General features: G+C 45.3%; 1 protein-coding gene across 4 annotated transcripts in view; it reads right to left on the reverse strand.

Moving 5' to 3' along the window:
- The window catches only part of ARHGEF7 (Rho guanine nucleotide exchange factor 7), a 115928-nt gene extending 112193 nt beyond the window's left edge, over positions 1–3735 (reverse strand). Inside the window, exon 1 of one of the 4 annotated variants that reach the window (XM_048495353.1) lies at positions 3076–3735. In XM_048495353.1, the coding sequence (XP_048351310.1) occupies positions 3076–3240 (165 nt within the window). In that variant the 5' untranslated portion in view covers positions 3241–3735. The remainder of the gene's footprint in view (positions 1–3075) is intronic. The other 3 variants (XM_048495352.1, XM_048495354.1, XM_048495356.1) reach the window with 3 other exon arrangements.
- Positions 3736–16632: the final 12897 nt, after the last annotated feature.

Consider the following 16632-nt stretch of genomic DNA (forward strand, 5'->3'; position numbering starts at 1 on the left):
ACAGGCAGTTTTTCCAGCCTACACTTTCAGGCTGAACTAAGGTGACTGTGTGGGGGGGGGGTGATTTTCCACCCCCCCCCAGGCACACGCCCGGTGCAATGCACCCCCTCCCGTCCCCTGGTAGCTCCACCCCTGATCTGAGGTCCCTTCTCCAACACTGCTACATACTGAAGGCTGCTTCTCCTCAGCCCTGGACTGGAGACTCAACCTGCAATTACCAGTTCCTCAGCATCCAAGTCCCATTCCCATTGGTATTTACCGGGCCTCTAAAATTTCCTCACATGCGGAAACACTCCCAGCTCAACATCTGACAACCTCAGCATCTCCCTATCAGCAGTGCTTGTTCTCTCTCTCCATAAATGCCCATCCCACATTTCAACCTGTTCCAGTTCACAGTATACCTCATGCTCCTCCATCTTCCACACATTTTGACACATGCACTACCTGGACTACCAGTTCCCTGGGAATGGCAAAAGGAGGAACTAGGGCTGAAATATACCACATCAGCTATTCCTGAACCATCCCATTTACCGATGGCACCGCTTCCTAGCCCTGAAGGTGGCAGGGGTACCAAGGTTTGCAGTCAGACCCTTACAGGTGTGATAAAGTCACCAAGTTTTGTCTGACCAGATCAAAACCTCTATTTAAAGTTATTTTGTTACCTAGTAGCCTGCCTCTGACTTCTGAAAGACCTGAAGGCTACAGAGCTGAGGGGAAAAGAGAAAACTCAAGTATATGAGCTTCACCAGACGCAACTGGAAGGCTTCACTGCCAACAGTCACAACACCCTCTAGAGGTTACTGCCGTACAAATAACCTTCTTGATGCATAAACCTCCCTAGAGTAGTACCAAAACTTCTGGCTCATAAATGATTTTTCCTTGTTGAAGTCACACTATTTTTAGGCATCATAATTTTCCCATACATCTGGGAAAACACTTAATTCTCCCCCTCCCCTCCCTTCTCACCAATCTACTAGTATAAAGCTTTACTCAATGTATAGGTCAACGTTTATATCTCCTTTACTCTGAAAGGAGTCAATCCGAAAATACCCATTTTTCCACAGATATGTTTGAAACCATAGCCTCAAATTGAAGATGCACTATATCTAATAGCTTGCTTTTAGACATGAAATAAGAAGTATATATTTCCCATTAATATGCAGAATACAAAGAACAACCTTCTCTTAGGATGTTGTGGTTTTTCTGGTTGTGTGGCTGTGCTCCAGTGGTATTTTCTCCTGATGTTTTGCCTGCATCTGTGGCTGGAACACTGTGGCCATGTTCCAGCCACAGATGCAGGTGAAACATCAGGAGAAAATACTACTGGAATACAGCCACACAACCCAGAAAACCCACAACATCCTAGTGATTCCAGCCATGAAAGCCTTTGACAATAACCTTCTTTTATTTCAAGCTTGTTCCTTAATAGAGAAATAGGCAAGAAAATCAGCTCTCACAAACATTTTTGCACATGTAATAGAAAATAAAAATGTGATATGTTTGGTTTTCAAAATAAACAATGTTGGCTCTATTGAGTAACATGTTACAGAAGATGCCAAAATCAGAACTAAAAATAACTCTTACCATAAATCAACAGTGCTTTCAACACTTCAAAACTAGGTCAACATATTGCAACATGAGCACTAAGGGTTGTTGTTTTAAATGTAAGCATATATATTAAAGTAATAGGAACAGAAGCATTTGGATTTTCTCCCCACACAAAGCTAGAATAACATCTCTTTGAGCATGGAGGATTTTTCACAAATGTACCAAATGAGTCTGCTTTTACAGATTGGGGTTTCTGACCTTTTGTCTATACTTATTTCCCACCCACCCCCCACTCCCCAGGATACAAATGGATTTTAGCATTTGTGAAAATCTCAACAGGTGTCTACTGCAATATCTTCAGGCCACCAATCCTGTCTGTACACCTACCAAGAAATAGCAGTTACCTCAATAATTACTGTCAAGAAGGTCAGTTACGAGGTTACAATGGGTACGTCCCCAAAATTGCAATTTACACTAACAGCTTAAGAAGGAAAACTTTCTTCAAACTCTGTGAATGCAACAAGAGGCCTTAAGATTGGGGCCTGAAAGTTTTAAAAACACTCTCTTCCCTTCCCTGCCTCATTTCTGTGTTTGTTCTTTTAATATCTGGTCCCAAAACGGATTCTGAGGAACTCAAAACCTTGCACTCCATGAAGGGATAGCTGGGTTGATCAAAGCAAAAAGGATTCTGTGGCTCTTGTTTCTAGATTTTGTCTTATGGCTTCCTACAATATCCATCTTCCTCCTGTATTTTGTTTTTACGTTTTGCTCATGTTATGTATAAGAGCTTCACATGGCATTGTATGGCAATTCTTATATTGGGTAATCAAGAATACAATCCTCTTCCATTTGTCCCAAGACAAATTTGAAAACTCTCTCTGGAGTTTCTGTTCCTTTCAAGAGGGGTGGGGAGGTGGGGTGTAAAAGTCCAGCTGCCCAGTCATGCTCCAAACTCCATGACCGTGCGCCCCCCACCCCCCCCGGCCAATGGCGCCTTTGCCGCTCTCCCAGCCAGATGAGATATCCGTGTTGCTGGCGAAAGGAAGGCAACACATTTCCAAGGCAAAGGCCGCACGCTTCCTGCGCTTGCAAGGGCGGGGAAGGAGGGGGGGGGGGGAATCCTCGAACAAAGGAAAGGACGTAGATCTATTTTAATCCCAGTCCGGCTCACTTTCCAGTATGTCCAGCGTGCCCACCATGGAAGGTGGTTGCCAGATTCGCACACATGCGTGTCGTGCGCGCCTCTTCCTTGCGCAAGGCGCCTCTCTGCCTAGGTGACTGTTGCGCCTTGTGCCAAAGAGGATCGGAAAGTAAACTGGCGTCGCTGCATTATTCAGCACCCGACAGGGCCACCACCATCTGCAACCGGTTATCGGATCCGCTGGGCATGCAAGGAGAGGCCACCAATCTGCATTATGCGCGCGCTCCGGCGGCGAAGCCCGAGCAAAAAGCCGCTTCTTTTCTGGAGAAAGGCTGGCCGGGGAGGGGGCGGGGGAGGGACAGAAGATAAGAATAGAAGCCACTGACCTTATCGATGGTCCCCGGCAGCAGGCGGTCCAGCAACCTGCACAGCACCACCCCGTCTTTCAGCGACGCTTGCAAAAAGCCCTCCGGGTCCGAGATGCTCTTTTTGGGCGATTCCAGCACGCCCAGGGTGATCAGCCATGTAACGGTCTGCTCCGCCGAATTCATGGCTGCTGCTGCTGCTGCTGCTTGCCAAGAGGAGGCTTTTTAATCCCAGCGAGGAGCCACGGGGAGAAGAAATTGCACCCCTGCAGGAGGGGGGGGGGAGGCTCGGGTTCTCCGCTTGCAGCGGCCCTTCCTCCCTTGGATACCCCCCCGGATCACCCCACCCTCCCCGTGGGGCCCCCCTCGGTTCCTGCTGGGGGTTTCACATGGAGGCAGCCGAGGCTGGAGTCGCCGCCGCCGCCCCCTCCTCCTTCCCCATATAGTTGCAGATGATGACGATTCGCTTTACGAAATCCACCCGGTCCACTTTCTTCCTCCCGTGCGTTTTGGCAGATTGTCAAATGCCTTTTCATTATATACACATGAACCTGCAGTGCCGCCGCCTCCTCCTCCTCCCCCCCTCCTTCGGCTTCTGCCTCTCCATGACATCATTGAAGCAGCAGCAGGACGAGGAGGAGCTGGAAGGCGCGGACGGGGGCCCTCCGCCAACCCCAAGTCAGCGCCCCTCGGCCAGGCGTGCTGGAGGGAGGGAAGGAGGGAGGGCAGCGGTGACGCGCGCGCGCACGCCTCCGCGGCTGCTTTTGCAAAAGCGGCCTACAAATCTTGCTTGCCCCTTCTTCCCTGGCCGGCTCCCAAGCAGTCTGCCCTAAACCCTCGCGCGCCCATGCAAACATGCAGACATTCAGCCGAGCACGGGGCTTGGACGGTTGCACAGAGCATACACGCGCGCTCCCCGGACAGCTCCCGTGTGCGTGTTCTCGGCTATGCAACCCCTGTCGTTTTGCTCGTTCGCCTAAAAAACCTCTCCTCACAACTGGGAAATTCGGGTAGGCAATATCTGGAACACCATTTTATAGCCCACGTAATGCAAAGGGGTTTAAAAGAGAGCTGGATTGTTTTCTGCACATGAAGCAAGCAACTCCCCCACCCCACGCTGAAAAATTCGTGGGGTGGAATCTCCCAAATTCGGCTTTTCTACACCGGGTCAAGCCGCGAGCAGGGAAAGACGGGATCCCGTTGTAGCTGCCTGGCCGTTTTTCTGCGCATGCCCCCCCCCCTCCAGAGTCCCGAAATCCCGGGTGCTAGGGCATGCAGCGCTTGGCGAGCAGGTGGCGGTGTGCTACCATGAGTCGACTCCGTGCAGCCAGGCTGCGGGTGGGGTCACCTCTCTGATTCCAGAAAAGGGAGGAGGGGGCTAGAATGGTGCTTTTGAAAAAAAAATGTGGGGGGATATCTGCCATAAATCGAATAGGAAGAGCACGGTGCTGTTCTCCTCTGACATTCAATAACCAGCTGGTCCTGCATTGTGCGCCCTCAAGGGGAGGGTTGGTATATTCCCGTAAAAGGGTGAGCTCACCAAATAAAATCCCAAGTACCAGTTTTCTGGCTGAATTAATAACGGAAACACAGATCCATCCCACACCCAAAAATAATATTTTCGTGTACAGGAAAACGCATTCGACAGGGTTATTATTTAGCGTGGGATGACTTCTCTCCAAAATGTCCCAGTTTTTATTTTTTCATCAGAAGGAAGTTCCCATTACCAACAAGGAACTTGTCAGAAAGTCCTTGGTTGATACAATGGCTTAGGTCATGGATTGACAAATACATCATAAGGAGACTCTAAAAGCCTATTTTTCAACATCATATAGAAAAATCATTTTATTATTGATTTATTTTATTTATCATTTTATTATTGATCATTCCTCTCAATTTTTTCAGATAATGTTCCTTTAAAAAACAACAACAATGAAATATCAAAAAAGCTAGGGCTATCCAGATTTTCATTACCTTCATTATTCATGCTTAATCATCCCTGCATATAACTCAACATGATTACACTTCTGTTTATCTAAACTGCTGATTATCCCTGCCTATTTGATGAATTACACTGTACCATGCATCTTTTCACAAATTGCCTTGTATGGAGACTGAACGATTGTGGGATATTTTTCTTTCTTTCTTTTGCTTTTTGGGCATCTTCCGGAAGTGTTTTTTGCAGGTGCACAGGTTGGGCAAAAGGAGGGGGGAAATCCATCAGTGCAGTCCTGAGTTTTAAAATACAGATAAATTAGGAACCCTGCTCCCTTGCTGTCTTTCAGGCTAAAAAAAAAACCAAGAGAAGGTGACAGGGGAAACTCTTGGAGATTTGAGTTCAGAGCCTGGAGGAGGGGCATTTGGGGAGGGGCAAGAGCTCCACAAGGATGTGAATCTGTAGAGTCCCCCCTCTGAAGTGGCCATTATCACCATGGGAACTGACTTTTACAGTCTGAAAGAACTCCAGCCACACACACACACACCAAGTTTGGCAGCTCTAATGACTTATCCTATTTCCCTATGCACAATTAAAAAGCTGACTTAGCCAGCATTTAGCGATACAGTTCTCCTTTTCCTGGCATAAAGACTAGAGAGCCTAAAAAGGAAGCCTCAACCTTCAGTTTGCAGGATCTAAGCAAGGCCATTCATTATAGGAATTATGAAGGACATGGATTCATAGGGTCATCATGAATCAGAAGTGACCTGACAGCACTCAACACACACATAAAGATGTACTAATGCAACCAAAATACCATACGTTACCTTTCTTTCCATAGGCATTTATTTTTCAGAACATGTGCTTCCCCTCTTTTGCATTGTGCGCTATACCAACTTATTTTCCTACAGACCACTTCATATCATACACGATGGATGCCTTCCAATGCATGCATAGGCAACTGTCACAAGGTATCTTAAAATAAGTACTTCTCATTAAGACTAACCAAAATAACACAGCACAGAATGCAAGCATTAGAGCTCTCCAGAGGCCTTTATCAGGCTGAACGGTAAAGGTCTCCTAGGCCATAATCTGAAGGCCTCTCCCTCAAAATAGAATGCTTTGCCTTAGGCACAGGGTGTGATAATTGCCAGATGGATCCCCAGGAGCAAGAAGTGGCAGTAGTTGGCCAAATGGCCAACCAGTAGTTGGCTAAATGCCGCTCTGCTGCCACCAGATAGAATACATCAGTCCTTTAATAGATTGGTATTATCCAGCCAAACTTTGGAAGTTCTTTTTCTCCAGTTAAAATGTCCCTTTCTGTACTGGTGGAAAGTGCAACCCAGAGAGGAGAAAGCAGGACAGGGGCCCGCCCTGATAGACAAGTCAGCTGACAGCCAGCAGAGGGACAGAGGTTTGGTGGATGAACGAGATGCAGACCAGGAACTGGGATGGAGCCGGGACAAGGAAAAGGAGGAGCAAGAGAAGGAGCAGCCCCAATGCATTCCCAAAAAGGACCCACCAGAAAGCGGGAGACCTGGGTGGGGGGGCCCCAGCAAAGCACCCAGTGATGGTGAGGGTGCAGGGAGGAGTGACAAGGGATCAGTGGCTACCCCAACATCCCAAGGGATGGCCATGGTAATGAAGGAGACCCCTAGGACAGGTCCAGGGGGCACTGCCAGTGGGAAGGTACAGATGGGGGCCCACAGAGAGTAGGACAGTTCATTCAAGAACCCCTCCATCTGTGCCTGCCCCTTGGTGGAACCCGGCACCACAGCAAGCAAAGCCTCAATGTGGTCAAAGGCTCTTGAGATAATGGTAGATAGACCCTCCATCCAGCAATCTGCTGGAGAGGTGGAGTCCAGCAACTGATGGTGCCCCTCCAGCCACTCCCACTGGATGGCCACTTTCATGAATGATAGCATGTGGGGCTGGGCTGGGCTGGGGGGAGCCATGTCCAAAGCCTAGAAGCAGGTCAAGCGTTGCTGTCTGTGACAAGAGTGGCCGAGCCAGCCAGAGGTGACCAAGGATTCTGAAGACTCACAGTGGGCACCTGGCCCCCAGCAGGTTTCTTGGAGTCAGCTCACACGTACAGCTCGCTTCACTCAGGAGAGGAGAGGTATGTGAGGGAGTCATCCTTACCAGCAGTAGAGGGAAGGGGTGACATTCAGAGTGAGGGCAGGAGGTCAGCCCCTGGGGGCACAGGCAAAATGGCTAATTCACCAGTCAGATCACACTATGACCAGCAACAAGATGATGACATTTGGTCTGGGAAGGCCATTCCTGAGGCCATCTTCATATGAGGTACAACCTGGCCATGAGAGCCCACACTGTCTCCCTAGCCTGATAGGAGTGGTTTCAGACCTTCAGGCAGAATGCTGCTGTCAGTCAAGCATGGCTGACTGCTGACCATTAAATGGCCATTAACTCAGTGGCCATTAACAAGAAGTCATGGTGATAGGCCGGGGCACTAACCTGCCTGTTCAAGGCCTGGACATCACCCAAACCAAACAAGAGCACCTTCTCACCATCCATCCAGTTGGGCTGGCACTGGCCGTCAATGTGAGGCTGCCACCTTTGTCTAAGAAATGTGGGGGTTGGGCACCTCACAGCTTCCATACCACCCCCAAAACCACCATGGCCGCAGCTGCTGCAGGCCAAGATGGGCCGGGGGGGGGGGATGAAGCAACATGAGATAAGACTTGAGGGGTTTTGGAAGTGTAGGGTGGCTCCTCTTGTCCAGCCATCTCCCCTGCTCCTGGTCTCATAGCCATTCTCCTCCTGCCCTCACAGGAATGGTGATGTGGTGCCTCCCTTAGGCAGCTTCCATATGCCTTGGCCATCCGGCACAGCCAGCTCCATATGTCTGGGTTGTGCCCTGCAGAGAAGGAAGCAGCATGTGTGATGTTAAAGGAGAGGATCAGCACCTTTCGTCACTTGGACAGCACCTGCCTGGACCAGTTCTGGCTGGACAGGGCCACCATCATAAAAGGGATATGCAAGGAGGTCAACGGCTGCCTGTGGGATTGTGCAAGTGTCTATCACAACTCAATTATAAAAGGGTTAACTGTTTGTATGTAAAAAAGTTGCTGAAGTCACTGTTTATGACCCGATCTGTTGATTAGCTATTGGTCAGTCAGATAACCATTGCTTACATGTTAGTGATCACGTATATATGAAGTTATAAAGTGAACTCTGCTTGAACAGACATGACACCAGAGAGGAGACACGAGGTAGATGATATCATGTGAGACAGCAGATAGGTAGCAAGATAGAATAGAATAGAATTTTAATTTATATACCGCCCTCCCCCGGAGGGCTCAGGGCGGTGTACAACATAATGAATAAACAACAACATAACAGTACCACAGGACTAGGCACAATAACAACATCATTTACAATAAACCCTAACAATAGTCCAACATCAGCTTAATAAATACTTAATATTTCTTTCTCAGGTTAACAAACACAGATGTAGCCAAACATACAATAATGTAAATGTGTAACAGAAAAGAAAGGATTTCTTATTTTATCTCCATGTAATCCTCCCTTATAGTTAGTCATTTATAAAAAGCAACTGAGAATCTGTTCCTTCTGTGCTACTCTACTAATACATATATATGTACTCAACACTACCTCCAAGACTTGGTACTGGCTCCCCCTGCCATCCTGTGCTGCAGAGAGTGGTCCTGACCCTGCACCTCCTGGAAACAGAGACATTCCAGATGATCGCAGCAGAGCTCTTGGAGGTATCCCAGTCCTCCACCTGTTGTTATTTGCATGGGTTCCTGGATGCGATGCGGGTCAACCTCTGCAACCATGTATGGTTCCGGACAGAGAAGGCAAACCGTGGCCCAATATGGACCAGATTTGAGACAACATGGTGGGCACTGTGGGATACACCATCTACAAGCAGGCCCAGTGCGCAATGTGCATGGCTATAGAACAAGCATTTAGCCAGCTCAGGATGCACTTCTGTTGCCCACATAGAGTCCTCCATCACTCCCCAAACTGATTAATGGTTCCACTAATCCTGGAGTATTTTATCCACTGTTGTCATCTGCTATTAAGGTTACAAATAGTGTTACTGGTTTCTGCTTGTTGATATATTTCAAAGTGGTTTCTTACATTACGTATTTTATGGATGCCATTTTACAGTTTTCAGCTTATTAATAAGCTTTATATGTTGCTATTATTTTGGATTGTTGATTTTATTATTGGTTTTGCTTGAACTGAAAGGTGTTGTAAGCAATGTTGAATTTCTACCTGTGCGAAGACGGAAAATACATATAAGCAAGCGTAGGAGGTCCAGAAATAGTTTATAAAATAAGGGTCATTATAGCTTCTTTAAAGCCCTTAGGAATGAGGCATTATCTCCTTCATTCTACCAAGTCAGTACTTCTCAGATCAATTTATAATGCCACCCTAAATCGAGTTAACCTTTCCAAATCAGTTCAAGTCAATAGGCTTAGAAGAGTGCAACTCTGTTTAGGATTGCACTGCTGATTAGCTTCAAAGGACAAGAATAGTAGTTATTTTCACCTTTCCAAGATTCTGCCTCTGTCCTCAGACTACACAAACTGAAAAAACAGCCATAGAATCAGGACAAAGAGAAGTCTGAGCATCCATCATAATGGTTCTGAATGAAGAGTCTAAGCCACATCAGGTATACTCAAATTTATCTGCAAAATGCTCTTCACATTAGCCACAGCAAGCCAGAAAACAACCTGTTGGGAAGGGGAGTAGAAAGCAGCAAATAGCCTTCTGTTCTTTGGCTGCTCTTCCAAGCCCAATGGCAGCTCTTTCTATTTGAGAGAGTCTACAAGCCAAACATCTTTCTCTGCCTTCTGCCATGTAACAACTGACTTCAAGCATGTGCCCCCTGTCATCAGGCAGATCCGGTAGCTAAACACACTCAGAAAAGCAGTAATCTTGGTTATACAGGATTACAGCCTCCCCCAAGCCATTGAGCTAGCAAGGGGATTGGAAGAAACAGCAGCCAAGAACAACACTGTTCTGTGTGTACGCAGGCTTGGTTTTTTGGTTGGCCTTCATGCATATCAGGAACACATCTAATGTGCCATTTTCTTCCTTGTTTCCGCTCCTCCACTACCCTCCACTGTCCCCAGAAAACAGAACCTTAAAGACAGAATAAGATAAAGGAACTGAAAGCAATCTGCAACAATAGACACTTCAACATTACCAGAAAACTGTCAGAACTGGCCTAGTCTGCTGAGGTTCAAAGTCAGAGAAAATTTCATTCAGGTTAGTTACCTTTCCTGGGTAAACAAACAGAACATGATCAGCTAATTTTGGATGACTTACTTTCCAAATGTTCAAATACCAGTTTGACACCCCTGTCACAGACTATGATCATCAATGGTTGAACAAACCAGGAGTGAGAATTTATTTTTGCATTTCAGCAAAGTTCTTAATGTCACATCCTTGGGAAAAGTAATTGTGAATCATTGGATGGTTGCCAAGAAACATATCTTGTAATGTGAAGAATGAACTGATCACTGGTTTGAACTTTACTATGGGAAAGTTAATTCTAAGCTCAGAAATGCTGACATCATAGAATCAAAGGAGACGATTTAAATGGTTTTGATAGAATCAAGTAAGTTTCATATAATTGGGCCTGTATAGAAACATCTAAATCACTCCTGAATCACTCAAATGTGGGTTGCATGAGACTATCTAATCTTTCTGAACGCACTCAGGCCCCTCCCGCATGGGGCAATAAACACGGGGGTAGGGCGCTAAATAACCTATGGGTGGGGTGATTTTGCACAGATCCTAATTCCAAAACGAGTTTGTCCCATCTTATTTCCCCCACCCCTTTTTTTTTGAACATCGCTAAACAAGCGAGTTTTTTTAAAAAATCCCAGGTTGCAGCCGCTCACAAACAAATGACCAGGCAGGAAGTGCTTTATTTGTTTCCCTTTCCCTTTTTAAAATTTTTTTGCAGCTTGCATCTGCATAGCTACTCAGATGGTCTATCATGGGACATCAGCATGGCTGTGGGGAACCATTTGTACATGCCTGTATAGTTATGCATGTGGGGGAAATGGTTAAAAAAAGCAGATGCCTCTTCGTGTTAAGACGCAACAACAACCTGGATTGTTTCTGTGGGCTCCAATCACTGTCTGCACAGCTGCATGTGAATGCAAAAACAGAAAACCGGTTCCTTTATCCCAACTGCAACCCATTATACATTTGCTATGTGGAAGGGACCTCAGGTGAAAATCTCAACAATTATATTTTATTTTTAATCTTTGGGGGGGGAAAGGATAAAGGGTTTCTCGTTTCAGTCTCTCGTTTCATTTACGCACGCAAATATTTTGGTATTCTGTGTTTCTTCCAAATTTACGGTACTAATTTCAAGAGTGATTAGATTGATTTAAAATAAAGATCTAGATTGATCATTTGCTGCAAAATAAAACTTTCACTTGAAATGTGGAATAAATAAACTTCTAAATTCTGTTCAATCAGAGAGTTGATAACCTATACTAAAAAGAATAATCCTTTCAATATAGCTCTGCGGTTCAGTGGTTAATGCATATATGTTATACCACGATTCTCCCTTGGACACTGAAATACAATAAAACTTTCTGAATATGTTTACTACATGATTCTGTGTTTGACATTCATTCATCAGCTTGACCACATGGAACAGAAAAACAGGGAGCATAGATCCAAAATACATTCTAATGCAGTGTCTAAAGCAAAGTTTCTTGCACATTGCGCTCTGCAACTTTATTTACTTGTACTGTACTGCACATCCTTTTATTTCCATTGCATATTATTTTCCGCTTAGATTCAAGTATGACAGTATGCCTTCTGCATTTATTTTCTATACTAGGCACACAGATTGGTGCACCACGTTGGAATGAGTACTAAATCGGGCCACAGAGTGAAAGTCTATACCTACTACTGGCTGTACACTTGATTGTCCAACATAATTACTGACAGATGCATAATTGCTACTTAGCTTCACTGTACCTGCATAATGTGACAGTATAAAGATAGCAATACCCTACAGCCTAATTAAATTAAACCAGACTCTGTACAAACATCCTGTTGATCAAACACAGCACCATCGTTTGTCAGGATTAATTTCTAATCAAGGATCTCTCTTGCAAAGTTCATCTTTGATCTCTGTTTGATTGTTTCTTTTACCCATCTGATTGTATCCATTGGTGACTGTTGATTATGCCTAGTCCATTTTATTATAACAGAATAACCTGGGAGCAAACTGATAAAAGCTACTGAGCAAGCCCATCAGACAAGGGCAACTTTAGAGAACAATGCTGCTGTCTGATAGTTGCACTCCATTCACAGCATAAGCCTAATGTGAAAATTAAGAAGATATAAGAGATATTTACTTGAAGATGAATTAAAGTGAAACATTTTGTTCTATAATACATTACGTTTTTTAAAAGTGTACATAAGTATACAGTAAATCTATATATATAAAAATCTAAACTTGTGTTTGTCCCTGATGGTCTCCCTCAGAAACTGCTGGATGGATCGCCCCCAAATTTTCACAGGACGTTCCTCCCTGTTGCAGGCAGGTAATCGGACCTTCAAATCGTCAAAAGTCCATACCTGAGCCAGGTAAAACGTCTTTTTCCTGGCGCACCAGGCCATGAGGCTGCCTCTGTTTAACTATCACCCTTAGAATGTTCGTGCAGCATGTCTGTGGCCTGAGGGATTGGAATGCCCTTAGAATGTTTGCGCAGATGACCAGAGATGAGCAGTGAAAACAGTAAATAAGTAATACTGTTAGGTAATATGAGTGGAAGTGAAACACATACACACTTTGCCATGTGAGACGTCAGGTGGGGTTCCCCCCCTCACATACTGGTAACTTTTACTGTGCCTCACCCACTGCTACCATACAACACACATACTCTCATACACATCCAGCTCATCCTCACACACCTCACTCTGCCCTCCCTCACATCCAACCACCACCTACCCACTTCCTCACCCATATTCGCCTAAGGCCAGCCCCTTTTTTCTTTTACTCAAAAGCTTAGCTGGAGTTTGCATTTTTCTTTCTCTAAGAAAATCCGCGGGGTGGGGGCTAACCAACATCCACCCGCTCCGGCTTTTGCACGCGGGTCCCTTTAAGAACTCCAGGGAGCTGGGTCCTCGATCTGAGCGCCTCACCAACCTGCCTCTGCTGCCTGACTGGGATAGCCTGCTTGCCCCAGTTCTGCCTTACTCAAGCCAGGACTGTGTGTGTCAACCAGCCTCATGGACAGCGGGATTCACACTCTGGACAGTTCCATTGTGGAATGGGAAGGGTTACCTTGTAAAAAACAAGACAGCGCCATATAACGATGTGCATTGAAAAGGGAAAGAGGGATTCCATTTGACCACCCCAAAAGGCTATGCTGGGGATCATTGGACCTGCATGGACATCTGTGTGGGTTGTGGACTGTGATGAGAAGGACAATTGCCACAGCAATGCGTGGCCGGGCCCGTTAGTTACTCATGAGAAATTTGTATTTGTATTATTTTGGTACATTGTCAGGTCGTATAAGAAACAACCAGGGCAGAGATTTCCCAGAGTTCACATCTACCTATTCACAAGTATATACGGTATATTCATTTATAAAAGAAAAAGACAAAACAGCAAAAAGTTATCCTAACTAAATATCCTAACTGAAATGATGTGTAGTTGAAAGGCAGTGCTGCCTTGAAACAAATGCTACCATCACAAACAGCTTCATGTAGAATTGCTAAGGACCTGAGGAATTTTGGAGATATGCAGGTCACTAACTGCCATTTTCTGCATCAGAATTAAAAATGTTCTCTGAAAAAAAACTGGACTGGTTCCAGCATTCTCTTTGAAATTGAACGTGATAAAAAATAAAGTTCTAGGCGTAACATCCTTGGCAGGCATTAATTGAAAAAAAAAAGAATATTTCCTGTAATATGTGCTCACTGAACCACGCGGCTCTGCAGAGGATGTGCTCAGTTGAACGGAAGTTAACTTGATCTATCTCCCTACAAGCAGTCTGTCATAATCCTAAAATAAAATCCGGATGCACTTTGTAAGCCTACATTGTTATTTGAACATACACTGTTGACAGAAGGAATGTCAGTATATCTTTGCCATGCAGAATGATCAGAAATTACTTTTGGAGCCCCTAAGGAACTGGGAATTTCGCCACAATATAGTACAAGGTTGCTGAAGTCTGGAGGGAGTTTCTAGGCTAAACTACTGAAACTCAGCAATTCAATATATACAGTACAGTTACAGTACTGAGTGTCCAGGTTTGGGTCTTGGCAAGCAGGAAACTCACCTAGCTATGATCCTCAGCTGCATGGTACAAAAGAGACGTATTTTATCTCTCCCAGTCTGTGCTGTGGGGAGGGAAGGCAGCATAGTATACCCTGATCTTGTCAGATCATGGAGGTTAACACAAATAGAAATACACATTTTTAACAACCAAGAATTATTTTGTCTGGCTTGAAGAGGCTAGTTAAAACTGAGATACTGGCATACAAAATGGCACAATGGCTACATTAAAGCTACAATCCTTTTTTTTTTGCCATCAAGTCACAGCTGACATATGGTGACTCCCTGAGGTTTGCAAGACCAGAGACCTTCAGAGGTGGTTTGCCACACCCCTGGTCATCCTTGGAGATCTCCCATCCAAATACTTGCCAGGGTCTTACTTGAGATCAAGTCCAACTGAACACAATAAGTCAATATGCATAGGACTATAAATTGGTGGTGTAAGTCTTGTCATAGTGGGTATGAGTCGATTGTCATGCAAACTGATTAAGGATCAGAGAAACTTGTCAGGAAACTAACAATTTGGATAGAGATTGATATACTGTGCTAGCTGGATGACTAGTGGGAAGGAGTTATAGCACTTTCGAGAAGAAGGTAGATGTAGCCTGAGAATAGCATTGCAGGGGAACCTGCGTGGAAATAACTGGAAAGAAAATAAAGACTCTGGGAGTCTTAGTAGACCACAAACTGAACATGAGTCAGCAGTGTGATATGGCAACCAAGAAAGCCAATGCAATTCTGGGATGCATCAATAAGAGTATAGTGTCTAGATCGAGGGAAGTAATTGTACCAATCCACTCTGCATTGGTCAGACTTCACCTAGAATACTATGTTCTGTTCTGGGCACTGCAAAAAAAGGATATTGACAAGCTGGATTGTGTCCAAAGTAGAGCAATCATAATGATAAAAGGTCTGGAATCCATGCCCTACGAAGAGAGACTTAGGGAGCTGGGAATGTTTAGTCTGGAGAAGCGAAGGTTAAGAAAGGGCATGATAGCTGTGTTTAAATATTTGAAGGGATGTCATGTCGAAGAGGGAGAAAGCTTGTTTTCTGCTGCCTCAGAGACTAGGACACGGAGTAATGGATTCAAGGTGCAGGAAAAGAGATTCCACCTGAACATTAGGAAGAACTTTCTGACTGTGAGGGCTTTTCAACAGTGGAATTCACTGCCTCGGAGAGTGGTGGAGTCTCCTTCTTTGGAGATTTTTTAAACAGAGGCTGGATGATCATATGTCAGGAGTGCTTTGATTGTGTGTTCCTGCATGGCCAGGGGTTGGACTTGATAGCCTTTGTGGTCTCTTCCAACTCTGTGATGTTATGACTCCCATATCCCTGTCTGACCAGTTTCCCACAGGCTGTTCCCTGGGGAAATTCTCTTTTTGTACACCAGACACTGCATATTCCTACAAGTCATGGGTGTAGCAATGAGTCTTGTTATACACGAAGGCTGCAATATGGAGGGAAGATCAGGAACCATTTTTACATCAGACTGCACAGATCACAAAGGAGGAGCCCTCTAGGTCTGGTACTGGTGCTCTGCTCTACGTAACACAAACCACGGTGGAGGAATGAACTGTGTTTAGTTTGAGCCATAGCACTAGCCTGCTATAAAGCTGCTATATCTGCTTTACTCCTTCATTCCAGACAGGGAAATTTCACCCACTCTGTCCTGTATTTTGTTTGATTGATATGCCTAATAAAGGTCAGTTGAAGTTGACAGGGAAATTTGAGGGAGGCTGCCATGATTTCCCTCTGCCTAGCTTGTCTAACTTTTCACTCCAGTTACTTCTAGACCTCAAATTGGAAATACTAGATTTCTAATCCTTTTGATTGTGACTCCTTCCTACAAAATCTCTCTTTAGATTTTGCATTCACATTATTTTCAATAAGAGACAGGCAGCCCCATCCAAACAGCAGAGGGTTTGGATATGGTGTCACAGCTGTACCAGCCTGCTGCTTCCAAAGGGGTTTTCTGGCAGCATGGGGAGGCTACAAACACAAACAATACACCCCACCACCAGAAAGCCCCCACTGGCCTTAATGAACTTACGCCATGGAAAAGGTGGCATAAGTTTGAAGCCCCGGCTGCTAGCACAATGGGGACAATGACCGAGAGGAAGCCGATTAGCGTCGGCTCCTCCCATGACCATGTCCCTAGACTGCCCCCACTATGGCAGTGGGGTTCATTTGTGCATGCCTGCGTAGCTACCCATCGGTGGGAAGTAAATAAAAAAAGAGACAAATCTCTGTGTGAAGGCGCAAAAGCTACCTGCATTGTTTCCGTGGGCTCCAATCGCAGCCTGCACGGATGCATGGGAATGCGAAAAC

The sequence above is a fragment of the Sphaerodactylus townsendi genome, linkage group LG04, assembly GCF_021028975.2.
Source record: "Sphaerodactylus townsendi isolate TG3544 linkage group LG04, MPM_Stown_v2.3, whole genome shotgun sequence".
Taxonomy (NCBI): domain Eukaryota; kingdom Metazoa; phylum Chordata; class Lepidosauria; order Squamata; family Sphaerodactylidae; genus Sphaerodactylus; species Sphaerodactylus townsendi.